This window comes from Anopheles darlingi, chromosome 2 (genome assembly GCF_943734745.1).
Source record: "Anopheles darlingi chromosome 2, idAnoDarlMG_H_01, whole genome shotgun sequence".
Classification (NCBI taxonomy): Eukaryota; Metazoa; Arthropoda; class Insecta; order Diptera; family Culicidae; genus Anopheles; species Anopheles darlingi.
In genome coordinates, this window is record NC_064874.1 from 6,360,001 (window position 1) to 6,387,177 (window position 27,177).

Here is a 27,177-nt window from a genome sequence, read left to right on the forward strand (position 1 = left end):
GGATTCTCTTGCTCGACTCCAAATCGAAGACCCACGCCGCGTGTTGCTCTTTTTCTGGTGTTTCGCGTGCGCAAATCAGCCCTATAGAGGTAATCACACTTTCGCACTCACGCTCCTGCTTTACCGCACTTCTCGGTCGTACTCCTTCGTCCTTTGTCTGCCTCGGCCGGTCAACTTACTTCTTCAAACACTGTTTACCCTCTTTCACGGCCGAGGTGTGGGATGCTGCCTAATCATATACACAACACTGCCTCGTCGTTCATGGATTTTCCTGCAATTCTTGCCTACTTTAGTTAGAGGTAATCATCAAACTGACGTTTCGCCCAACGACCAACACAATCATAAGTACGCGCGCACTAACATAAACACAAACACATGCACGCACACGCACACGGCAGACTTTCTGCTGCTGCAGATGCTGGTGGCTGGCTGGTTGGCTGCTCCTTAGCTCTTCCGGCTTTGGATCAACCCTTCCGCTTGACCAACGTCTCGTGTATACGAACGAGAACAAGGATGACGTTTAACTTTCTACGTGCGCAACGGTCGCGGCCGCGGGGTTGTGTTTACGTTGTGCTCGGCAGAGACACCGATAGAACGGCACCGAGCGCAAAGGAACAACAGCTTGCTGAGATCGCTGCTGCTGCGTGCAGAATACCGTCATATGTGCAGAATACCAGTCTTTTTCACTGCTTCGTGTGCGAATCCCAGGACACCACATGGACACCACGAAACAGAACGATTGACGAAGTACAGAAACACAGGAAGAAAGAAAGAAAAAGAGATGAGATGAAAAGAATTATTAAATGTCGTCGTGCGGGAAGGTTATTAACCGCAACAGTATTAAACAAACTAAGTCACAGCACACACTTTTTCCACTCGCAATCACAATAAAGTCCTATTATCCTTTCCGAACAACGCGATGTGCTTTGTTTCACAAAAGGGTTTTCTTCGCATCGAGAGTCTCGCCTTCTTTTATCGGCAAAAACGTTAACACAATTGATTGTCTTCCACGGTGGTCGCTGCAGCCCCAACGAACCACCAACGACGACGACGCATACCACGAAAAGGATAACGGATGATATACTCGGGCCGCTACGCATACATACGCACATATGCGAGCCCATCACACTTTGGGCAGGCGATCTTTTCTCGATTTCTCGCCTTCTGGCTGCTAAATTGCAGTCTCTGCGCTGCGGGCGGTTGTTCCCGGAACCGCTAAATCCAGTCAGCGAACCGAACAATAATAACACTGCGAAACGACAGCGACCGTAATGCTTCGTCCTGTTAGTATGCTATCGATTCGCCAGCCTGCCACGGCCAGTCGGCGTATCCTTTTATGTTTGCCACAATCACATGCAGGCACACGCACGCACGCACGCACGCACCGAAACACCTGGACTACCTGATTGTGGACTAGGATCGCACATAGTTAAAGGGAAGCAGGTACGATTGCAGTCCGTGGTCCGTCATTCCTCCAGCCGGTTGCGAACATACTATTTTCGTAAAAAAGAAAGCATCAGCGCACCTCAGAGAATCGATTTCCGCTTGCTTTCATTTACGCTCATAGCCATCGGAACATACATAAAAGAAGTCACCAACCACCGTGTTCCTGGTTAACCATCAAAACGAATTAAAAAAAAACCGGCGACGACCAAACGGAGAGTTCTCCGAGGTTCGCTCAAAAGGCAATGTTTTGAAACGCGGAACCCGAAGACTAGAACAAAATGGAGTCGTCTCGTGGTGGCAAACAATGCACTTCTCCTAATTCAGGAGACATCGCAGCACGGGCGGCACGACCTGGGCAAAGCCCACCACACACTGCGTCATGCATGTTTGCAGCAGCGCAATGGTGGCACAACCGTGGCAATAATCCTGGTAAATGGGCCGCGGGTTTTGCTCGAAATTATGACTTCCTAATGGCGCCTGTGGCTTTCGGTGGTAGTCCTTCGTTTTTTGTGAGTTTTCTTGTACCAGGTTCCGTGAACCTTTGGCGGATCAAATACGGTGGCTGCGATCGACGACACGACACGGTTGCGGAAAAGAACACCACTCCGCGTACTATCCCATCACACACGTATGGGAATGAGGGGAAAGAGTGCGAAAGCGTTAGCAAAGTGCTCCTCCTGTGCCGCTGCTGCTGTCCGTCCTTCCGGAATGCGAACCGTGCTTGTCTGAGTGCGTATGTGCTGCTGATGCTGTGTTGTGCATCATCCGAGCGACCTTCTTTATCGTACACCGAAACCGACCGAGACACAATAGTGGAGCTTCCATTTCCTTCACGAAACAGTCAGACAAGCAGCCCCACCACCACCACCACACAGCAACAATGGCGGGGAAGGCGGTTATCGTTTTTCGCCAACACCGATTATGCCAACCTACAAATCACTTCCGTGTTCCGCAAAACGATCCGGGTTTTAGTTAACGCACTACTCGCGGTTGCCCTGCTCAGCGCAAGGGCTAGTTGGTGCTCCGCCGTGGGGGGGCACACCAAACCTCCGGTCCCGTTTTCGCTTTTGCTTTTGGGACGACGAGTCGGTGAACAAACGGTGGACTTCGTGACGCAGCAGCGGCAGACGGAGGGCTCAAATGTGGGCTCCTTCCGGGCCAACGTTCGAGAAAAACGAGGGAGGAGGGGATTCCGAAGAAAGCGAAAATTTAGCGCTCGGCCGACGACACTTTACGTGGTGGCCGCCACCCTTTTTTCACACACAATTTTACCGTACTCTGCCCTCACGCGGGGCTTTCTTTTTCTTGTTAGTTCAGGGAATCTCCCGGATAGCGCCAGAGCCAAAAAGAATGGGCGATTTCGAGGCCGACGACGACGACGACGACGCGACGAGAAAAACCGTGCGGAATCTTGTGCGTTTGTGTGTGTGCTCAAAATTTCGAGCACTGATGTGGTGCGTGAGATATACGATTCGAGCAGTAATTTTGAACAAAAAAAACCACTGTGCCTTGATTTCCGAGGTCGATTTATTCCTCACTTCGCTCCCATTGTCCACTGCTCGACACATACTTTTTCTCGCTCACTCTGTAGTGTGAGAGGGAAATAGCAAAATATCTGTTACCTTTCTCTCGCAAGAAATTTTCAATTCGTTTTGTTTTCAATTGTTTTAGATTTGGAAGACGAAAGTGTGTTAAAAATATCTGATAATAATGGTAAATAGCGATGGCGAATAAATTGGAGCAAAACAAGTTCTTTAAAAATCTAAATACGAAGCAAAAATGGACAACACCCTTGGTAAAATAGTTGTTTTGGCTTTGAGGTTAGTTTACGATGTTTTGCTTAAAAGTGGGAGATTTTTGACATTTTTTAACATTTCTGGGAATTTTTTGATAAAGATAAGATAGATAAGGACACATTTAAATCGTTTCCCGATTCCCGCCGTCGTTCCCGTTGGAAAAGAAGTCCGCGAAAGTGATAGAAACCAGGATAACCGTCGCGCAAAAGATACGCAAAAACGACGTGAGGCTGAAACCACGGAAAAGGATTCTAAATCCTTTTACAATTTCCGGAAAGCAATTAACACTGGAGAACACAGAAATCTGTGGGCGTAATCCGGGTGTCTCGAAAGGAAACAATCAGATACCGCTCCGGTAAGTTTTTTCCAACTAAAAATGGTTCGTTATTTGAATCCCATTTTAAAAAAATATATACTATTCTTTGAACTATACCCTCAGAGTAGCTTGCGAAGGCCCAGAAAGCAGAATTCAATAGCCGTACGGGGGTAAATCCTCACCGAAGAAGAAGAAGAAGTGAAACCTTCTTCGTAGTGCGTCGTGCGCGAAGCCCCACAATTCCATCGCCAAGCGTTCTACGTAAGATGTGCTAACTGTTCCCTGTTCCCGTGCAGCTTCGGTAGTCACTGCAATTGGTAAGTTTTTCCTTGGCGCTTCTGGCTGCCATATTGTGCATCTCGTGGTTAGACCCACGGGACAAGCGAGGCAAGGCGCCATCTATTAATTGATAGGGAGGGAGACATCAAAAGAAAAAACAGGAAACAGCTGCTTCACGCGTATTCTTACGCAAATGCGCAACTAGTGCTGTGCTTGTTACTATTCCGATCGGATTCATCGATTTCCTTTCTCATTATTTCCCATCTTTCCACTAGTGTGAAAAAGGATTGCCTAACAGGCTAATTCCAAAGCGGAAGTAGCCAAGGGGGTGCTTCGTAGTTGCGTTGAAAGGTCCGAGTTATCAAAGCGGTTGGCTGTAGTATCCAGTAAGCGGAAAAGGGTGCCAGTACGAGATGACGATTAACAATATTCTCTGGTTTCGCCATGGGCTTCGGTTGCACGACAATCCGAGCCTGTTGGAGGCACTGAAGAGTGACTGCCAATCCAGCAACGAGCCCGTGAAGCTGTTTCCCGTGTTCATCTTTGACGGTGAAAGTGCGGGTACGTGAACAATGGCCGTACCGACACAGGATACTGCGCTTTGGTTATGTTTTTTTTTCGTTCTCTTTTTCCACCAGGAACGCGCGTCGTCGGATACAACCGGATGAAGTTCCTGCTGGAATCGCTGGCTGATCTGGATCGACAGTTTCGCGAGCTCGGTGGCCAGCTACTGGTGTTCCGAGGTGACAGCGAGACCGTGTTACGCCGGCTGTTTGAGGAACTGAACATCAAAAAGCTGTGCTTCGAGCAGGACTGCGAACCAATCTGGCGAGAACGCGATGAGCGCGTGACCAAACTGTGCGAGACGATGGATGTAAAATGCGTGGAGAATGTTTCGCATACGCTTTGGAACCCGAACGAAGTGATCCAAACGAACGGCGATATCCCTCCGCTAACATATCAAATGTTTCTGGTGAGTTACGCTTCTCCGACGCTGTTACGCTTAAAACAGGTTTTTACCGTCACAGTCGCTCCTACAAAGGGATTTCCCGGACGATATTTCTCGTTCGGATACTCATATATCATTCAGCAAACCATGCGATACAGAAAAAAATGCATAACTGATTGCTGTTGCTTCTGTTTTGTATCCGGATACGTTTTAGCATACGGTGGACATCATCGGTGAGCCACCACGACCGGTTGGTGCACCGGACTTTGAGTTTATCGAATTCGGTCGCATCCCAGCCATACTGGCGTCCGAGCTGAAGCTGTACCAGCAGCAGCATATGCCCGGTCCGGAAGAGTTTGGTCTTACATATGATGGCAATGCGGACATTGCATTCCAAAAGTGGATCGGCGGTGAGACGCGAGCGCTTGAATCACTCGGAGCGCGTCTGAAGCAGGAAGAGGAAGCGTTCCGCGAGGGTTACTACCTGCCGACGCAAGCCAAACCGGAAATTCTCGGCCCGGCCACCTCAATGAGTGCGGCGCTGCGTTTCGGGTGTCTTTCGGTGCGCATGTTCTACTGGTGTGTGCACGATCTGTTCGCGAAGGTACAGGCGAGCAGTCAATTCAAGTGCCCGATCGGTCAGCACATTACCGGGCAGCTGATTTGGCGCGAGTACTTCTACACCATGTCGGTGCGGAATCCACATTACGGCGAGATGGACCGCAATCCGATCTGTTTGAACATTCCATGGTACGAGCCGGTGGATGATTCGCTCGTTCGCTGGAAAGAGGGACGCACCGGGTTTCCGTTGATCGACGCGGCCATGAGACAACTGTTGGCCGAAGGCTGGCTGCATCACATTCTGCGCAACATCACAGCCACGTAAGTAGAAGCTAGCTCCTAAATAGTCATAATGCTATTGAAACCTGAAGAAAAAAAATGTAGATTGTTAAGTGAACCTTGTATTAGTTTAATTCTATTGATACTCCCGACACGGCGGAAGGCTTGTAAAACTCGTCGATGAAAGGTCGTGTACCAAGACGTCATCATTCCTAACCCATATTTATTAGGGTGCAGCAAAAAACTAAAGTGCAACTGAGAAAAACGTAATTGAAAAACGCAATTGAAAAACTCTACAATATTTCGTTAACATCAAGTTGATGTTTGAACCAGTTCGTTGATCTTCATAAATTCAATTCTCAATCAAATAATCTAACGACTCCTCCTTGGCCTTGGTCAACTTCCTCTCTGTATAGATTCCTAACGCGCGGTGGATTGTGGATCAGCTGGGAGGCTGGACTGCAACACTTCCTTAAGTATCTGCTCGATGCGGACTGGTCAGTGTGTGCCGGTAACTGGATGTGGGTGTCATCTTCCGCCTTTGAACGTCTACTCGATTCGTCCAAATGCACGTGCCCGGTAGCTCTTGCCTACCGGCTCGATCCGACTGGTGATTACGTGAAGCGCTATGTACCGGAGTTGGTCAACTATCCCGCTCATTTAGTGTATGTTTTGGAATTTCTTTCTTTTTCTTTCCATCCCCTTGTTAGTCTTACATTTCTTGCACTTCCTCGCCTATAGCCATGAACCATGGAAAGCCACGAAGGAGGAACAACTCGAGTATGGGTGCACCATTGGTCAGCAATATCCTGCCCCGATGGTTGATCTGAACGTGGTTGCCAAACGAAATGCGCATGCAATGTCTAAGCTACGTGAGGAGTTGATCAACAATGGGGGCTCGACGCCACCTCACTGTCGCCCATCCGATATTGATGAAATCCGGCAGTTCTTCTGGCTTGCGGACGATGTAGTGCCGGAAGCATAAACGACCAAACACTCCACCAAACAGCTTATATTACAGGAAAACGAATGACGGAGCATGAAATGCGACAATATATATATGTGAAAGTACCGGTGTCAGAGCACCGTTTCCGTTTGTGTTATGCTGACCAAGAGGGAGAGGATACGGAGCAACTTTCTTTTTTCTTTCCTTCTTTTGTTTTATGGTGTTATGTGTGTTGACTTTTTAAGTTAGTTTGATTGCTACTGTGTCGTTGCATTTGCGTACAATGTGCGGGACATGTGTGATCAATTTATGTTAACAAGTACTGTGTATCGAATGTAGCGCCTGTGGTGACGCAGATCGCAGGTTGGTACATTTGTACGCCATTTGTAGCTTCCTTCAAGCGTGCTGTGTAGCAAGGGAAGAAGTTAACATTAAATTAAGCACCGGAAACTGAAAATATATCAATATGTAAGTGTGTTTGCTGAAAGCAACAACAAAAAAAAAAGAAGATAAATGTTTATAAACGTAATAATGAACTCAGATAAAGATTTTCGAGGACACGCTCATGTAAAACACGCTTCGTTTTCAATTGAATGGTTTTTGGTTTTGTTTGTTCATTTGTTGGGTTTGTTTTTAATATTTTACACACATACTGAACAAGAACATCAGTGTTTGTTTTCATTTTTGTCCTTACTTTCACCTACCCCCCGGTTTCGTTATCCGTTTTCGTAGTTCGAACGATCCATTTTGTCAGCTTTACTTCTCCGTCGTTCTCCACTCGATGCGATATCGCTTACATGGTTCGCTTACTTGGCTATTAGCTTTGCTCTATATACTCAACAATGTGGGAGAACACATATCCGCTCTAATGGACCGATCTGTCCTTCTAATCCACTTTTAATTGTAGTTTAAATGTTTCCATTCGCCGTACGTACGTTGGTATGTAAACGCTGTCTGGTTTTTTTGTGGGTCAATGTTTCGTTTTCATCTGTTCTGAACATTTTACATTTCCTTCGTTTTACATATTGCCTTTTTAAAACCGCTTATTTCCGCATCATTATGATGCTGTGACCGCTGTGGATAGCTTTTGCTGTTAGATTTGGCTTATTTGCGCTTTATTTTTTACCGTGTCCATCATGAAACGACGACTGCCTGTTTCACTTTGATTTAACATTTGTTTGCTGAGTTCTATTCAGTTGTTACGCATCGCCTTTGGATCATTTCAACCATGCACACATCCATTTGCGATTGGAATGACTTCTTTTTACCTTTAGACAACAATTTCCCATTCCTCAGTTAAATGGTTCTTTGAGTTGTTCGGCTGAAGTGAATGCACGGTTGATCACACTGTTTTATCAACTCCCAAAACATTCGCTGTTCGTTGGATCTTAATATGCGAAAGCTGACGTCTATCCGAGATCAAATCTTGAGTAAATATAGTTTTGTTTTGCTTCAATATATTGTGATGAGTACATGTTTGTCCTAGTATATCGGATACCATTGCGCCTCCTATTATCTCAATTTGTGGCCTTTGTTTGTGCACCACGTGCTTGTTGTAACTACTTGTTCCTACGCTACCCTGCCGCATGCGTGCATGGATAAAATAGGATTTTCGTGTTCGGTATTCTTGAAGAAAATGTAAAATAATATGTAGATATTGATTACCTTTTCTCATCCGTTGCAAGTCTAAAGATCTGCACCAGGCAGATGTCTACCACCACATCCGCATTCAAAAGGACGGCCCCGCTAGTAGGATGTGGTTATTAGGTAAACTCATTGCATGAGTAATAGAATAGTTTATTCACGGGTAGTATGGAAAGCTAATGCAACGAAAAATCTTAGCACGTGAAGAGGTTATTGCAACCCAAAATCAAACTACTCGCTTCCTTGTGAATCTGTCTTGGATGGCTGAATGAGTGTGTTTTATATTGTCGTAGATTTATTTGGTTGAAGTTTGTTCACTGTTCTTTTTGTCAAGCTTTTGCAATTACTCCGTAGCGTTGAGTTCAGGGTCCAGTAGACTGCTACATACTGCTTTCTTTGGCTTTGGTATATACGTATGTGTATGTATGTTTCTGGTTAATAATTTCGACCTTTCTACCGGTTGAAGGGCCATCTTCTATTTCTTCTGTCTCATGAACACTTGATGTCCCATAATTGCTCTTGAAATGTGAATTTTGTCTTTTGCCTTAATATACATTCTTCACCGTTGCTAGACAACATTCGTTTGTTTTTTCTTTATCCTCTTTGTGGAAGAGCTCTACGTTGAATGGATTCAGATTTTGAGCGAATAGAACTTGTTAAAATAATTATACAATACAGCGCAGCGCAGCAGCGCTATTTGGTGGAGGCGTGCCCAACATATTTTGAGAAGTTATTAAAAAAAATCGTTCAAGAATGAAACACAACAACACAATGAAAAACAAAATAACTTACCTTTACTAGATCGTAAAATTACGAAGAACCACACAAATGGGAAGTTTAAAAAATAGGTAAAAGCATTAAAATTGCACTCTATCAGCAACTTAACAAAATAGCGACCAAAACATATTTCTACCTTTTCTCAAACGACTTGTAAACGTTCCAGGGAAGTATGCATTTTCAATGTGATTCACTTTCCGGTTTATTGTACGCACTTAGGCGGCCTATCGATCAGGGCGTAAGTTACGAGATGGCACGAAATATTCTTTCTACACGGTCGATTGTTGATTTCGATTTTCCAGCTTTATTCAGTGTAGTAGTCCTTTGGAACCGACCGAACACAGGTGCGTGCACCTTGGTCATAATACTTGTTATGGCATGTGTGGTGCTGATGGTGGTGCGGGTACATATCCTCCATTCCGTTGTGAGGGAGTTATGGACACGTATAGCCGTAGCTTGCACGCGGTGCACTAACTGCGCTTTTCTAGCTTTAAATGCGGCTCTTTTACTAAACAACGCTCTACTTTCGCATATAATCGAGCTCCATAGCGTCAACATTCGAAAACAATCATTTCACGATGCGTTCTTCGTGTACATACTGTTAGCAACATTGTTGCTAAAGGTTAGTGATAAGCATAGCGATTACGATTGCCCTCCTATGTTTCACTGTTTGTTGCAGCACACTTTACAACTCAACTCTACAACTCAACTTCCTTTTGTTTCTTCAGTGTTTCTTTCGTTAATCGATTTCATTCTTCGTTTTGCACTTCTTTTCATCAGCTTCTGCTTATTTAGCTTCTTTTATATTTGCTTTGCGAGAGTAGTCGATGAACTGTGTGATCTGCGCGTACCCGACGCATTCCGCTAGGCACCGATTGGTCAACATTGATTTAAAATTTCGGACTTTCTGGCGTCGGTTTTTTCCCTCGATATATTGCAAATTGTGGTTGTACCTCTGCTATGTCGATTATTTGTGGTTCAGTTTATTTCGCAAATCACACTACACCGGTGTTGCAAAACACGGAACGGTGCGCGCTGACACTGACTGATTTTATGTTTTGCTAGCTCTCGCTCGCTTCCCACTTTAACTAAATCCATCCCGCAAAATTTCCATTTGTCCATCTTATCTGTTTGCCCTTTTTCGCGTACCACAGATACACAATTCAGGTTCTGCCTCGCCATGTTATTTGTTTTGTTTCCCCAGCCCTCTGTTGTAGAAGCTTGTCCCTTTTCTTCCAGTAGGCAGTGGATGCCAAAGGAAGGAACAGCAGGAAACAAATCATGAAAATTTACAAGATAAACCATAATAAAAAAAGGAAAAATTATAACACATAGTTCAAGTCTTCCCTTAACCCACCCCTTTCCAGATGTTACTCTTGCTGAACAGTGATGGTGGTTTTGTCAGCCGACTTGCAAGGATGATATCTCCGATCAACGATAAGATCCCATCCATACGTCCCTTTTCCTCACGCTATTTCCCGTTTCTATGTCTCTACTTCTCATGTATCCACTACGTGGACATCATGCTTTCCCTTCTTCCTAAACTCGATCGTGTCGGTATACATGTGCACGGGATCATACAGCAGCGGCAGCAGCAGTAATGCCCACGTACACTCAGACACACTTACACAACAGAAGAGTTTGTGGCTTAATCGCTTTCGGCACGCATACCACGCACCTCGCCCACGTGGCGTTGCTTGTCGAGCTCCTCTTTGGTTTTGTCCTCCAGCTCACGAATGTCCTGCATGGTTAGCCCATGCCAGCTGTCCATCCAGCAGAACACTTGCCTAAATCCAAGAAGAACCCGAAAAAATTAGTAAACGAAGACCATCTAGGACATCTGCACGACCCCTCCCGGCCTCTTACCGGTGAAAGATGGTAAAGAGCCTCCGTTCGGACTTCTGGATGAAGTTCTCTATTCTCGACTGCAGCCCGAACCATTTGAACTCGCAGGTGACGAGCTTGTAACAGGTCATGACCGGCGACACCTTCTTCCTCCAGTCCGGACCGACCAGTGGGCCGCGACCCGTTTTGGCCGATTTGAACCTTGAAGTTTGACGAAACAAAAAGTCACAAGATTCGCTTCAACACCGGTGTAATTTACTTAGATGCCGAGTACTTACTTGGTAGGATCCTCCGTTTCTCGGTAGTCCGTCTGCGAGACGGGATCGTTGGCAATGTCGATGTGAACCACGTCCCGTTGCTTCAACTTCTCCGGGGTAAGCTCATGAGCCTGTCCCACGACGTCGCGAAGAGCCGATGAGCATTTTATGCGCCCATTGTTAAACCATTCATGGACAACGAGTTGAGGCGCGTCATCATGACGTCAATTCAGAGGATACACAGAGCATCAGACGGGTAATGGACGGGACAAAGTAAAAGGAAAGAATGAAAGATATAAGCAAATTAGTGCTAAATGTCGAAAGCAGTTGCTTAAAACAACTTCCAAAGCACACATACATAACACACACACTTAGGACACACACATCTTATTCACTAACCCTAAGCGCGCACATACATTTCAAATTTAGAATTAAACATTCCACTAAACGGGATCATGGATACTTCCTAAAAAAAGCTTTTTGTGCGGAAATGAAAAAGCTAAAAGCACGAGTAGATTTTACTGCCCCAAAAGAGGGGCGCAGATCATGCAAGTTCAACTAGTGACGTCAGTGTAAGCGAGCAAAAACCAAAAAAAAGATATTTGAATGCAGATAATTCATTTTTTACGTTCTAAATGACATCACACCACTTAAGAGAACCCTTCCTCCCTTAAACCTTATGCCCTGCGCTAAGCCGGGGGACCCAGCTATAGTGATTCCAATGAGTAATGCCCATACCTCCCTGAGCGTTTTTATGAACAGTTCACTAATCCCAATTTCTATATTTATATAAATGTATATACACATTCGTGAATAATTCTCGATTCTAGACATAAAAAAATGAAACTGCTAGTACGCTCTATCCTGTAAAACCAAAATAACTCGACCAAACACTGGCCCTGTACACAAGAACGCTCTCGATCGAGCTCCGTTTAATTGACAGCAGCAAAGAACCGCACGGACAACACTCACATTGGCCTGATCGCCGGCATCGGCGACGTGTAGTGATTCGATACAAATGATGAAATTATCCTTCATGTAGCCAGGATTCTGTGATCATCGTAGTTCCCGTCGTTTTCGTTGTCGTCATCGTCGTTACGAAGCGGATGGTGATGGTGGTGGTGTTTGTGTTGGTGGTAATGGTGGCATAATGTATCCGTCGGCGTGGCAGTACCGGTGACATGGTGTTGCAGGGTTGTGGTGAAGTTGGTGGTGTAGTAGAATAGCAGGTGATCGATTTGATACAATTGCGATCAAACAAATTGGACATACGGAGATGTTCCACAGCCACAGGCGAAGTGTATCGTGTGCGTAGTTGTTGCACGGATTGCAAGGAACGTGTAACCATATCGCATGCATCATTTGCGCGACAAACCCCACAACCACGGCAATGATACACATATATATATATTTGATACACATTTCATTCACAACCATTTGGATTGGTTCCCGCATATATGACATAATAAACGAAATGCGAAAGGAAATAGGTGTACCCGAAATGGCGGAATTGTAATAAAGCCGTGAACGATACAGGGAATATTATCGTACATACGCCCGTGATAGCAGGTGGACAACAGAGAAAGACAGGGAGACAGAAAAAGAAAACGGGAGAAGAGGCGAGAAAGTTGAATTGTTTTCCCGGTTCCATTTTCGACACAGTTACGACATTCCGGCGTTATTCGAGGATTAGATGCATTTCAAATTTAGCACACGCAGAGGCCACGCACATACACAGGGAGCGCCACGGGTTCCATCGGTTCCGACCACGTGCATGTAAAGAGAGTAATGTAACGGAACCGAAAAACCAAAGCAAAAGAAAGCAAAAATCGAAACAAAAGTCCGTGCCAAACGGAACACGCGAGCGTCATATGTACGCGAGATTAATTTAATTGGAACCGAAAATCGAACAAAAGCATAAGGGATACATAACGCGGGCAAGGACAATATCAGGATTGTGAAAGAAAAAGGTAAAGTGAGGGATGGAATGAGGACCATTATAGTAAAATAATTATAATAATAAAATAATTATAATAAAATAATTATAATAGTAATAAAAGATGAAGAGCAGAAAGACAGAAAAAAACAAATACATTAGTTTAAAACCGAACGGTCAGATCGGCACTTACGTTCTCGAGATCGTCGTCACCATCGATACTATACGTTTCGATCATGATGGTCATCTTCTCCTTCATCCAGTTGGGATTCTACGAACGGTCGCGGAACGGTTAGTCGGTAGGCTAGGACTGACTGACGCAGTGAATACGAAAGCGTAGGAGCAAGCAATAGCAAACGGGATTCCATAGTAGAGTCTTCCTTCCTTCGATCCGATCGATAGCCGGAGGAAAGGGTTTGTGGTTCTTTCGTGCTTCGAGTAGTTAATTTCTTGTTTTGTTTAATGCATGAGCACCGCCCTCGAGTCATGCAAAAGTATACACACCACCATTAGCGTGTGAATCGATCAGACCGCGGGAAATGACCTGACCCGAAGAAGAAGGCGAATTATGGAGCTCGACCACCATCATTGTCAACCCCACTACTCGGCTGAGAGAGTAAAAATAGAACGGATCGGAACACTGGCGTTCCACAGAACTAGACAGGTAGGTAGGCTAGGTTCTCGATTATCTACTCATCATATGATGCTGCCCTTTGCTCTGCTCTTAATCTCTCGTAAACACCGCTCAGCCAAAAGGTCAGCAGCCCGGCTGCTTCGAACCGATGACAGTATCGAGTATCGTCGTTCACGGGATGGGACCCGACGGTACGACTACACTGGTGAAGAAGACAGTTCACAACACGGCAGGACGCGCAAACGAATCGAAATCGGGTTGAACCCCCCGGAATTGGAACAATTTCCGGTGACCCATACATATAGACATGTGCCGGTACTAGGCGCCTCCATCGTGGTTAGGATCTTGGTTTGAATGGTTGCAATTTCACAAAAAGATATTTGCAGAACGATACCGGTTGTTAGGGGATTTTTGAATAACACTTGTAAGGAAAAGAAGAACGAAAGCTTCTGTCGTTCTGTGTTGCTGCGTAACCATAGGGTCCACCGATTTCGATTTGTTTGTTTCGTCTTTTCTCCTGCAGTGCTCCCGGCTTTGACCCCGGGCTCGACGACGACGACGACAAAGGCGAGTACGTGCGACGAGCAACGGAAACTTACGGTTATGACTGTCCGGCAGTACGGATACGCGTTCCAGGCTTCCTCGTGCACCTCTAGCGATCCCTTGGGAGCGAGCAGCCGGATGAAGGCCGGAACCTTCGAGGCGAGGTGATAAATTTTGTACGTATACTGACCGGAATTGTACTTTCCACCTGGAATGGAATATGTCCAAAAATAGCAGAAAGAGATATGGCATTAGCGCATCATCATACACACAGTTTTCGCCTTCCTTGCTTGCTTCTGTCTTCGTCGATGCTTACCAAGGAGTGGATAGTTGTCGAATGGTTCATTTTTCAGCACCTCGATGCCTTCACCGCCACCGGTTTCGTTTTTGGATACTTCCGCCACGCAGTATAGCTGTGCTACTTGATACTAAAAGCGATGTCGTTCAACGTAAACGACCAGGTAACCGAAAAATGAAATGAAAAAAAAACAACGATGTGAGCATAATTTAGACTGAAACTCTTAAAAAATGAAAGGCTGCCAACTCTCTGTACGAACATGGCGCGCCTTATGGGATGTAAACGGGAATAATATGAAATTCAAGCAGATAGTAGCAGCCGAAGCATCTCAACAAAAGCGCCCATTTGACTCTTTTTTACCCATAAATCATGTAACCCAAAAAATAAAATTTCCCAAAAGAAGTCCGGAAAAGGTCATTTTCCCATTTTCCTTCTCTCCGGTTCCCCTGGAGATTGCTTCGTGGGGTTTCCATGATCATGTTGCATGATTTATGAGCAATTATCAAATGAAGTGTGAATCATTCCCTGAGAAAATGCTACACCGGATACTCACAACCAGCCAACAATGTCAAGGATCGTAAAACATTCTTAAACGAACTACCTACGCCGAAAACCGGCAGATAAGGAGATGTTTTATGTGTTCGATTTCGAGCATATCCGAACCGATCGCCCAAGAAACTTAAAGGACACGCCCTTGAAAAAGTGATAGAAAATTCAAATAGGTCAGTACAGAGCTGGAGCTTCAGTCTGTAATCCTCGACGAATGATTTTATGTTGAATTTTGTGATTGATAAATCTGATTTTAAAACTAACGACGGGTTTAATTTCTTTTCCGTTGCTTGCTAACGATAAAAAATCGTTTACTGCTACATGTTATCATAATGGAGAATGATTTTGAATATCATCCATGCAAACGTCAAAAGTGTTGCTCATATTTCCAGTAAAATGATAATGTTATACCAGTGATTTTAAGTTCATAAGCGACACCTTTAGTTGTCCATTTGATTAAGATACTTCCCGGCCTCGCTGTTTACTACTCCATTAGAAAGTGCATCGTTCAGTGTACGACCAGGTGCTAGCTCGAGAGAATTAGCTTGCTTGCTAGTCCTTGCTTTCTGTTAAGTGAGAGAAAGGGTGGGAAGGGAAACAACTAAATCTTTTCCAACACCTAACCGGTTTGTTAGTATCTTAAGGGCGCCTTTTAGACTGAGTCCATCGTACAGTGATCGTTTCACACTTCGCTATTGTGCTAATGGGTAGAGTAGACTCAAATAATTGATTCAATTACTCCCTTTTATCAACAGTTTACTCATAGACATCATAGACATCCAAATACGCACACCCACGGCGCTGTACAATACAATACTCCACATCGTGCTATAGAGAAAAACCCAAGATTGATCACTGCCCAACAGCTACCTTGCGGGCATGGGATTGTCAAAGCGTTCAACGACTCCAGCTGCCTCCTACAGCATGGGCCTGCTGTGATGGCTGGCGAGAGTCGCAAACGGTCGTCTTGGAGGGGTTACCTGGACGTTGTTTGCTTAGTCAAGTTTATTCCTTCCTTTTTAAAGATGACGTAATACGAGGTTGCTGAAGCAGCAACCACTTTCAATCACACCAAACACCAATAGTAGCAGTAGCAAGCCATGCAAACATCCGAAGGGAAGAGCTATTTTTAGCTCGAAATCACGACCTCCCTCAATGTTCCCTTTTTTCCTCCTACTCATCCGTCCTCGTTGACACATTCGCTGGGTTTGGAGGGATTGAAAAGTTACTTCCGGTTGGTACAGTGGAGAGAGTAGACTTTTTAATAAAAAAAAAAAGAAAATGACAAAACTCTCTTCTAGCTCAGCTGTACCTCTTTTGGCACATGTGTACTGTTGTTTACTACTGGCATATTCCGATTTTATTCGTAGTTCACACACCACGCTGGTGGTACGTGGTACATGGTTCCTCCTCCCTTCCACGTTTTGGACACTTCTACTACCATGTGTCAAAAAGGGGAAAATATTTAAATCGAAACATGCCGGTGTGTAGAGGAAGGAGGAAGAGATCCATCATCATTGCCTCCCTACACAAATCTTGCTTTTATGACGCCGCTCTACACTGCTTGGATTATGGGCCGCGATATTTGTGAATCGTACCATACTCAAGACCTCTTCACTTGATAACCACTGTCTCGCGTATCGAAACCATTTGTTTATTTATTTATTTATTTATTTATTTATTTATTTATTTATTTATTTAACACTTACTAGCCCCCAGAAAGCATGGTTCTGTTTTTCGAGCTCGACTTTTCACGACACTTAGGAATCGGTGTTATGAAATCAATCAAACGAATCACATATAGTTCGATCTCGATGCGCTCGAGAAAGAGATTTTTTATCTGTTCCGTTTCCTATACACATGCTACATAGCATGACAGCGACAACAGAAGGAAATACGTGAACAAAACACTGCTACATTATGAATCCTATCTGCGATTCACGTGAGGCACCAGGGAACGGAAAGCTCGACAAAAGGTTAACCCTGTGAAAAGCCAACGCTCACGTAGCGCCAGCAGCGTTGGCGAACCAAACGACGATGTATCATATCAACCCGCCCCACTGCGAAGGGGTTTGTAGGGTTTCTTGCTATCCTCCCGCTACTCACTAACTACATGAAATCAAAGATTCAGCAGACGTAGGAACATAATTTTCAATTACTATCAGCACCAGTCCCTCGCTGGAAATCCCTCGCGTAATCAAATTTCAACCCACACGGGGAGGGGGGAGGGGGGAGGTGCGAGTGTTTAAGTGAGTCGGTTACCGGAAGGAAGGATTTCAATGCTATCATCACTCTGCTGTGCTGAAGATGGCGTGGGAGCCGAACGATTCATCTTCTGCTTCAACTCCACGACTCAGAACACGCAGCATTTTCTCCGCACACAACTCACCGGCGGCCGGCGAACGGATGCGATGGGATCCACAGCCAAGGTCTCGCTTAGTCATGAAGAAGTTGACACACTACTATGCACACCCTAGCCACCACTCCACATCATATGTGCTGCTCTCGTGCCGAGGGCGATTGAAAAGTAAATCTCAAGTTCTCTTCACCACGAAACCGACCCTGAACACACACAATCTCTCTTTTCCGTGGCGTCATAGCTTATGATCGTTCATAGTGTGTTGAGCATGCACCTAACGAGTGGTAGAAGGTAGACCCCCCCCCCACAAAGGAGCATTAAACGGTCGCATGTCATCGGCAGCAGCAAAGCTGCGAATGGAACACGACGACTACGACGTTGGCGGTTCTGCTACTGCTGCCCATTCATCTTCCACAACGGGGAACCTATGAAAAGCCAAGGATATGGGCCCTATTGCGAGTGTCTTGTCTTGCAAACGAGACTGCCTTACTACTGCTGAAAAAACTTAGCAGTCTTGTTTAGCTTTTATGAATGAACTAGTGAATTTGTACAGCCTGATTTCAAAACAAATACTAATACTACCAAATTAATCACCAACACCACTAAAAACCAACATCTTTCGCGCCAATGGCAACTACGACCAAAACGAAAAAATATACCATTTTCAGTCTCGTTTTCAAGACTCAGAGTCTGGTGCCAAAACCTACCAGACTCTGAGTCTTGAAAACGAGACTGAAAGTCGCGTTGCCATTGGACCGAAGGATGTTGGTTTTTAGTGGTGTTGGTGATTAATTTGGTAGTATTAGTATTTGTTTTGAAATCAGGCTGTAAAAATTCACTAGTTCATTCATAAGAACTAAACAAGACTGCTAAGTTTTTTCAGTAGTAGTAAGGCAGTCTCGTTTGCAAGACAAGACACTCGCAATAGGGCCCTATACCTCGAGTAGAGAGCAAAAATGAAAGACCAGTCGGCGGGGTAGAAGCCACCGCCATCGGTGCATCATTGGGAAGTGGGCGGTAAGCGTAGCAAAGATAAGCTTGATCTGTGTCCTGGCGCACGTGGGTGATGGTGCTGCTTTCTCATTTCTCGCACGCCTTCACTTCTCAGCTTGGCAAGAATGCTGCCGCTACACTGTTACTTGTGCTTGCGGTCTGCCCAATGTCATGGTGGGGAAAGTGAGATGAGGGGAACTGATGATGATGGGTGATGTAAGTGGGTCTTACCTCCTCGACCGTCAGTGGCAGCGTAACTCGGCTGTAACGAGAAGGTACAAGAAGTAAAATACAATAATTAGGCAAAAATACTAGTCAGAGTCTATCTTAAGCGGGGCTACATGATATTACAAATTATGCTACTGTATCAACGAACAATGGAAAAAATTTGCAGAGTATACTGTTGATTGTCATATTGTTTAATTCATCTTTCCGTGATCCGGTTGTTATCGATCGGGATCGGGGAGCAACCAAGAAACGATTGATCGAAATCAATCAGCGCGATCCAGATGGACACTGATGGCCGATGGAAAATTGGCCGCACGATAACGATAACCATCATTTCGCGTACGGAACGGCTTAGCAATGTCCTCATAATCACATCTCGAATGGCCGGATCGATTCCTTTTTTTCCGCTGCTGCTTTTCCTTTTCTTTTCGTTCCGTCAACGAAACGAACCAGTTACATAACACGGATTCGGGAGCGGTTCGTGTTGCTGCTGCTGGGCACAGCAAGGTGGGCAGTAGTCAGGACCGGAAGCAAAACGCGACACAACGACGAACGTTCGTTCGTTGGTGGTAGTCGGGAAAAGCCATTTTCCGTTCTAGCTCCTCTCGCCAAGAACCGTAGAGAGCGACCATTGAGCAGTATCCATTCTCGACGAGAGAGAATCAACCGCGTGATCCGATATATTCATATAACCGGGGCCACCAAGCTGTGCTCTCTTGCTCTCTGGAACGATTGTGCAAGGATTATGCGAGGTGTGGTAGTCGTTACCACCAGCACCACCACCACAACCAACGGTCGTGGTCGTGGGAAAACGTGTCAATAAGTGGGCGCCATCGGATAGCAGCAACCGGATCACCAACCAGAGCAAGAGGTGAGCACGTGCTCAATCAAGTCCTGGGGCAATGTTGACACACTTGAGGCTGGAACGCGCGCGCTTCTCGCGCGCATTATGCCTTGTTTTCCGTTGCTCCGTGTTTGTAACTTCTGTCTGACAGAAAACGATTCCTCCCCCCTTTATCGAGTTCAAAGAACGGCATCGGCCAGCTAATCAACGAGAACAGCACGAGGAAGTCTCGTTATCCTAAGCCAATAGAACATAACATATGTCCATGAAGCTATTGTGTTGTTGTTGCTAAATTTGTCGTTGTTGTCAGTGGAACTTTATGACAATCTGCATAAATCTTAGTAAGCCAAACTTCAAAAGTGTAAAGTATTAGTAGACTGGCCGCTGGTATCATCTTCCGTTGTAGAACAGTTTCGTTGCAATATTCAATTTATGTACTCGTTGCATTTCATAGAAAAACGCGTCGATAAATTGTGCATTGGTTGTGCTCACGGGACTTTCCGCGAGCGTGTTCCATAAATCGATAGTACATTAATTATGAAATGTGCAAACGACACACAGCTCCATTTGCGGTCGCCCATCGCAATTGCGACCGATGTCAAGGCTAGCTTTATCCGACTACTGCCATTTAGTAGTATAGACGGCGGAACGTATACAGTGCGCCTACTAAGATAAGGGTCCCCGAAACAATTAACCCTGCGCAACATACTGCAGCAATAAATAACAGACCGCCCTTCTAAAAGCCAGAATCATTAATAGCACCACGAGTCGAGCAGAAACAATCGCAGAACCTTTGGCGGCAGACAGAAGCGTAGGTACAAATATGTCATAGGAACGAAACGAAAAATGGCTGATTCCTTTGGCCATTACGCCATGACACGAGGAGTGGATCATAAGATAAGACACTTTTCTTACCTTTTATGTCCTACCAACTACCATGCCCGGACACCTGTCCAGCGCGAGGGCATCGAATGGACGCGTACGAAAGCGAAATTTTCGAAGATGATAATGCATCTTTTTAGAAGAAGGACGGCTCAACTGTGCTGCGTCATGCTGGTGTTATCGATTACCTTCTTATCCGACGTGTTTCGTAACAGAAACCTGGAACGATTTGTCTGGTTTATCAGTACTAGGCTATCGGTAGGTACCACAGCCAAACGGTAAAACCATTAGGGTTTTATAAGGCATGCTGATCTTGATACGTTTTGGACACGGTACTGCCTTTGGACTGCGTACGCTGTCCAAAAACATAGGTTAAATCAGCGGGTTCATTCATGTTAGTACTTTTTGTACATCATAGTAACAATGGTCCAGAACAAATTTTCTCAAGACATTACTCTTATCTTCTACAATAGCCTAATCGGCAATCGCAAATCAGCTTACAAATCGGTTAGTTTACCACGATCTATATTCATATTCTATTCCACTTTCCTAAGACTAATCAGCGGCCCTTGACATGCATACTCGTACTCGAGCATTCGCGTCAATAAGGCAATGGGGGTGGTGGCTGCGATATGAAAATGCATTTAAGTTTCTTGTCCGCACACACCTCTCCATTCATGGGAAACGTGAACCATCACTTCCCGGGGCCTTCACAATCGGTTTGCGATGAGATAAGTTTGAAGCTCTTTGCACGTGCTGGGAGCTAGAATTGCTCATGTAGTGCGTCAGTCTAGTTTTAAAAAGTTTAAAATGAATCGCCACTAGAGGGACCACTGAGTGATTTTGGCTCGCAGCGAAACACAGTTTATAGCTGTATCCAAAATGGCGATTCCGAAAGCTGCTTGCTCCGAGAATTGTACTTGTTGCGATCCGAAATCGTGCAAAAACGTGATCCGTGTGCGGTACGGTACGGCCAGACGACGCCCCGTCACCGTCGTCGGTTTTTATGGCGACCTCGAATCGTGACGTCCTGCATTTAACGGCCATGTAGCTTCGGACGATTCGGAATCGTTCTCGTTCTCTAAAATCACATTTCAAAACGCTACGCTACCTTCTACCATCGCCACGTGGCATGTGTGGGTTCTGCAGACCATTAACTGCTCACCGAGACACTCAAAGCGAACCATCGTCCCTCTCTCCCCCAAATACGGGATGATCACACTGGACATTGCCATCGTCCATCGTGAGCCAACCATAATGGCTCGTTTACTTTTTATGAGTAGCCTTTCTTCAGGCTAGAGTTTTACGTACCTGCCCCAGTGGTAATGTTTTCTCTTCCCCGACCATTAGCCAACTACTTAATCGCAAGTCCGCTACCACGTCCCGCCTAGTTGCCTCGAGATGGCCAAGGTCATCTTTACCAAACGAGTCGACACAAACATTGGCTTCAGGTTTGGTAGACACTGAAGAATTAGCTAAGATATCTCGGTCTAGGGCGCCAAAAACCAGTTTCGACGAATTAGCGCGTAGCACATGCAAAGCACTTACTACCAGAGCTCTCCGCTAGAGCGCCAGGTGGCGTGGCGTAAGCTGTAATGGCAGCCTTCATCCGGCTGTAGCTGACCAGCACTGATGTTGACTTGCTCAAACCTTAGCTGGCTCGCACAAATATCTGTGATCACATATCACACACGTATTGTAGCATCTTGAAGGCCTACTGAGGTGAATGAGGCAAATTTATTTTTGGGTAGAATTGCTAAGTTCGCTTTGCTCTATCGCCGATTGTGCCCAATAACCGTGCAAAGAAATCAATATTACCCATTCAGACTCATGTTCGAACATTCAAGCAACATCTGTGTAGCGGCGGCGGTGGCAGTGTATCATTACACGACGGTCACTGATCTGCCGTTGACTGTACGCCAATGATACCTCTTCCACTGCCGCGTATGCAAATACGCTCTCGCTCGGAACCAATTAACCTTCTCGTGGTTTTATGCAACCCAGTAACAATCGCCGCAGCAAAGAAAACTGTTTCGATCGAGGCCAGTATAGGCCAGTACCCCCGGCGTTCGCTATCCATGATTTGCACGATTAATCAGAAAGCCTTGGCGATTAACGAAGCTGGTTTCCTCCGGTCCGGTCTACCGAGGTTTAGGAGGAAGTTTGTTAGCAAGTAGTTGAACAAAATATGCCGCAGTTGCGCCGAGCTTCGCAACAGTACACACGGATCTGTGGAATTCTAATCATTTCTTAAATGAAGAATTATCGGAGGAACCGGAGACCACGGCTTTAATATTGATTTAACTATCAAAGATTCATTCTGGAGCTGCCAACGCTATCGGCTACGCTCTGTTCAATATGCTCCTGTACCGACTCCGCTTCTAAACAGCTCCTTCTATTCGATTACCGCTGTGAAAGACGCTCTCTTATCGCGCAGGATCAGGCGACAAAACGAACGCACTCCAAACATTGGGTGTCGGATTGATAGCGTAGCAATAACTTTGCCTGGAAAGCTATGATTAGATGATGTTTACCGGTTTCCGGAGGATGAGGCTTTCAACTATCAGACCTTACATGTTAAATGAAAAATCACAATTAACTGACCACCAAACCATCGACTAATGTTTATGAAATCTTCTCATTGTCAACAGAACTAAAATTATGTACGTAGACTGTTGCGATAGTGTATAGTTTTTAAGTGAATAAAATAAAAGCGTAACAACATAATTCTGAGTATTGATTGGTGTTACCATGTATTATATATTTGGTTTTGTATATTCAATTAAATTAGCACTTGCGCTCAAAACGCATGGTATGAATTCAGTTCCGTGGACCCGCGTTAGCTTTTGCAACATTCTCGTCTAATCGATACACACCCTACGTGGATTGGAATCGTGGGGTCGACTTATCGCTGCTAGGTAAAACCTTGCACCCCTTGCCCCGCAGTTTACCACCAGGTAGCCATGGTTCACATTCGTTATGATAAGCAATCGCGCGATCCAATGTGAAGTAGTCGTGGCGTTCGAAATTCCGCGGCTTATCGATGATGATGATGATGATGATGATGAACAGTGCTAACCATAGAATCCGTGTAACGTGCGGGTGCGTGAGAAACGTCATCCATGTTGGGGCACGCATTGTTTCCAGTACAACGCAATGGCTAGCCTTTAGGAGGAAGACTACTCTTGATTCAACGTTATGAAGTATTCCGCCACTCGTAAAATGGACGCGAAATGGATTACCGATTTTCAATTAAGGTAATCTTAATTATAACATCACCTCAGCGACAGAACATGAAAACGAGCATTTGTTACCATGCCAACGGAATCCAGCAGCGCAAACTAAATAATGATTTCTATTTGAACCCAACCAACTAGCTATCAACAAACGCACGGCATTGTGCTCGATGTGCGTTCCTTATTGGTTTACTCATACGGTTCCCCCAGTGCTGATATCGCCGCTACCCTGGCTGAAAGATGATACTCATAATTTGTCGGCTCAAGATAACAAAGTTACGCCTTGAGCAGCGAAGTAAACACATGTTCATGTTCGGGTAATCTAATCTACAGTCCACGAAGCAAATCTATTGAACTCTTCCCTTCGCGAAGAAGCAGAAAATGTTTCCTGCGGCATATGCAAGCAGAAGGGAATTGAACCAACAACGCTTGGCTCCAAATTTGCAGTAATAAATTACGGCTGACCATTTAGAAATTATTGCTGATAATTTAAGGAGAACACACTTACGTGCTTTTCTCATAAGCATACGTCATATTTCAAGCAACATATTTTGTCGCAATGCCAATAAGTACATAATTGATTCCCAATGCCAATAGTGGTGTACCGTAACCCGTGTTTGCTGACCATTCGTGCAGCGAATGGTCTCACTTCCGGTCTCCCGTTGGATGCTTTCGGCGAAAAAGCACGTGACGGTGTGCTGCGCCAGATGCACACGCGGGAGTGTAGATAAGAACAGAGTGTGGAAGTTATTTTTGCAAGGCTGCTTTAACGTTTGCCAACCGTAGGAGAAGTGGAGCGGGGAGAGGGGAGGCTGGAACGGATGGGGAACCTTGACATCGATTTTCGGGTCGCACTGGAATGGATGGTGAATCATTTTTGTTATTCGGGCCACCAATTAATGTCAATTATGCGCAAAAATCCAAAACCCCATGAATCGTATGCCCCTAAGGATTTAGCAGCAGCATTGGTAGGGAGGAGATAACCGAATTTTATGGTACCGATGCTAGCGATGATGAGCACTATTTATATCGCCTGTTAAGTGTATCAAGAGATGTATTCCGCAACAAGCTAACTCGCGAGAAGCATTCAATTCTGTGATTGTTACAGTTTTGTAGCTTGGGTCAATATTCGATTCGCTATCATCTAGTGGGGGTTCGCCCGGTTCGTATTTGACCTTATTACACCTTTATAGTTTAATATTAAATAAAAATCCGCAAGACAATTCTCATAACATTTGTTGAAGATGTGAAAGAGAAAGAAATCTATCTGTGGCACCAATACACTATGCTACACTAATTTACACATCCATCCCACTTAGTATCCTTGTGAGTCTTCTGCGAAACGTGGTGAGATCAAAATGCGATGGGAGAGAGAGCGAGAGCGTGCTCCGAGAAGAAGCTTTGTGAGGAGCACTTCAGTTCCATGATTCTTAAAAACATCCATTATTATGTTGATAAAACCTGTATCGATCATTTATATGATTGAAGAAACATTTTGCAGAAACTACGTACGTAGTATAGTAGGATGGAATAGGAAACAGATCAAAATAACAAAATATAATTCTATGCACAATACTTACAATTCCTTGATCAACATTATGAAGTTTTGGTGCTGCCGCTGCTGGTGATGGCGAACTTGTTTTTCGGATATACGCCAAAAACGGAATTTACTAGCACTCGGTGTATTATCACTGTTTGTCTTCACTTGAGCGCAAAACCCTGTAGGAAGCACACAAGCACTGGGAGGGTGGGAAATCAGTCGGCAAGAACGGCGCGCGAATGCTGTGCAAAATTGCGAAAAGAAAATGTTAGGAACAAAGAAACCATAGCAAAGTAGCTGTAACTAGAATGACATGACAACGGAAATCGGCCACGTCTGCTACTAGCTAGCAAGTGGAGTGAGGAGGACTAGTGGGACGGAAGGTGTCACACGGCCAGGCGGACAGACCGTTGCGCTTCGATCGATTACATCGCGGACGAACGATGAATGAAAGTCGGTGTCTCCCCTTAACACACGTACACACACAGACACACACATAGACAAATACACGAGTCCAACGAGAAAGAATACTCGGCAGGCATAGCGAGGTGGCGAAAATGGGAAATCCTTGCGTTGTTCCGCTCCTGTGTCCTGGGGTATTGGGGTTTTCCTCATCTCTGCAACCACGAAAATGATGATGCACCCCACAGCGCGCACGTCACTAATCAAGGTATCATCCGCTTTCCCTCTCTCTTTCTCTCTAACCGGTCTAGACCTTGGCCTACTACGGATCCAGCGTTACGCAGGACGACGATGATAGAACTGGACCTCTTGATGGGGGTGTTTCTGCGACTGGCGGGACACAGAGCAAACGAGCACCGTGTGCTGTAGATTGTACCAGCTAGCCAAACAGATGGCGATGGGTATGTCGTCAGCGCTGCCTTGCCAAACCACCTTGCCGCGGCGCGCACACACTACTCCTTGCTCTGAGGCAAATATGTCGTCGGCTGATGCGGGTGCTACTTTTGCTGTCGTCAGCAGATTCCAAAACATGTAGGTTTGCGTTTGTTCTCCTTGCTCGGAGACATCCGAAACAGCACTCTTCCTCACAGGCAGAACACCATCGAAGGTCAGCGAGACGGCTTCCCGAACCGGAACGGGACTCAAGCAAATTATTCCGGCCGGAAAGCCAGAGCTCCCAATGACTCATCGAAGAGATCACGCCAATTTGGCGCACGCGGAGGCCACCTTTTTCGGTTTATCAAGTGCTTCCCAAAGGCGACATGTTTTTTGCGGAGCCCCGTTCCTAACCTCTCGCACACACACGCCCCACGATCGAAGATTCGGTGGGTGGCCAGCTAGGGTTTCCGGCCAAATCGTTGAATTTGGGTCGCCGTCCCAGAGGAAAGGATTTGGAAAGGATTATGGAAGAGAATGAATCACACTCCTACTTTTCCGCACGATTCCGCTGGAGCACCGAGATACCGAGAAACCGAGGAACCGAGAAACCGAGAAACTGCGGAACCGGATTACCGGATAACCGGGGAACTAGAATTGCTGGGACACGAGTGCGTTCGCAGCGGGGAGCACAAGCAGTTGATATTTGATTCACAAGACGATATTTGATGAATTTGATGAATTTGATGAAGGTGGAAGGACCAACCTCGAAGTCAAAACCACTTGTCAAAAACTTGTCAAAAAAGCAGGGCTGCCAGCTACTCCTACTTTATCGACCATCACTGTACCACTTATCGTTTTTTATTTCGTTCGTTGTATCGTTTTGATCGTCTATTTCGATTATTTGGAAAATTTGAAAATTTCCGTTACCGGTTTCCGTTTCCGGGTTCCTTTTCCGGGTTACAGTCCATAAAGGCTTAAATAAAATTGAACAGATGCGAACAGAACCTTTGCGAACAATGTAATCGTATAATAAACAAACTTTTTTATTATAAAAATGAAAAACTCACGGTTTTGTTTAAACATTAGACTGGTATTAGTGTACAAACAATCCTAATCCGGGTTTTTCGTCTACTACATATGTGGCAGACTAAATTTGCGCTTGTCGCAAGTGTGATTTTGTGTAAGCAATTATCTAATCAT

General features: G+C 45.3%; 3 protein-coding genes across 14 annotated transcripts in view; 1 reads left to right on the forward strand and 2 right to left on the reverse strand.

Annotated features, from left to right (window-relative positions):
- The window catches only part of LOC125951074 (ubiquitin-conjugating enzyme E2 Q2), a 9,019-nt gene extending 6,166 nt beyond the window's left edge, over positions 1 to 2,853 (reverse strand). The window contains exons 1-2 of one of the 6 annotated variants that reach the window (XM_049679600.1): positions 2,711 to 2,853; positions 1 to 689 (exon numbers count right to left, since the gene is read on the reverse strand). The exon at positions 1 to 689 is cut by the window's left edge and continues 384 nt beyond it. The gene's annotated coding sequence lies outside the window, so the exon portion shown is untranslated. Of the gene's footprint in view, positions 2,307 to 2,710 lie in introns of those variants that run through there. The other 5 variants (XM_049679602.1, XM_049679601.1, XM_049679603.1 and 2 more) reach the window with 5 other exon arrangements.
- Positions 2,854 to 3,256: 403 nt separating this feature from the next.
- LOC125950153 (cryptochrome-1) lies at positions 3,257 to 7,157 on the forward strand. 2 transcript variants are annotated; one of them, XM_049677835.1, is made up of 7 exons: positions 3,257 to 3,597; positions 3,682 to 3,875; positions 4,113 to 4,398; positions 4,476 to 4,810; positions 5,001 to 5,668; positions 6,043 to 6,291; positions 6,368 to 7,157. In XM_049677835.1, exons 3-7 carry the CDS (start codon positions 4,251 to 4,253, stop codon positions 6,609 to 6,611), a joined length of 1,644 nt encoding a protein of 547 aa, XP_049533792.1. In that variant the 5' UTR covers positions 3,257 to 3,597; positions 3,682 to 3,875; positions 4,113 to 4,250; the 3' UTR covers positions 6,612 to 7,157. The 2 variants fall into 2 exon arrangements, with proteins under 2 accessions (XP_049533792.1, XP_049533793.1); XM_049677836.1 differs by having other exon boundaries at positions 3,687 to 3,875.
- A 110-nt stretch (positions 7,158 to 7,267) lies between these two features.
- Positions 7,268 to 26,751, reverse strand: LOC125950154 (phosphatidylinositol transfer protein alpha isoform). Of its 6 annotated transcripts, none has more exons than XM_049677839.1 (9): positions 26,611 to 26,751; positions 25,178 to 25,379; positions 18,639 to 18,669; positions 14,525 to 14,636; positions 14,265 to 14,416; positions 12,068 to 12,145; positions 11,117 to 11,226; positions 10,860 to 11,039; positions 7,268 to 10,780 (listed from the first exon to the last, which is right to left on the reverse strand). In XM_049677839.1, the coding sequence occupies exons 2-9, from the start codon at positions 25,192 to 25,194 to the stop codon at positions 10,642 to 10,644; spliced, it is 819 nt and encodes a 272-aa protein (XP_049533796.1). In that variant the 5' UTR covers positions 25,195 to 25,379; positions 26,611 to 26,751; the 3' UTR covers positions 7,268 to 10,641. The 6 variants fall into 6 exon arrangements, with proteins under 6 accessions (XP_049533796.1, XP_049533795.1, XP_049533794.1 ...); XM_049677838.1 differs by lacking the exon at positions 12,068 to 12,145 and adding an exon at positions 13,225 to 13,302 and having other exon boundaries at positions 26,529 to 26,748; XM_049677837.1 differs by having other exon boundaries at positions 26,529 to 26,747.
- Positions 26,752 to 27,177: the final 426 nt, after the last annotated feature.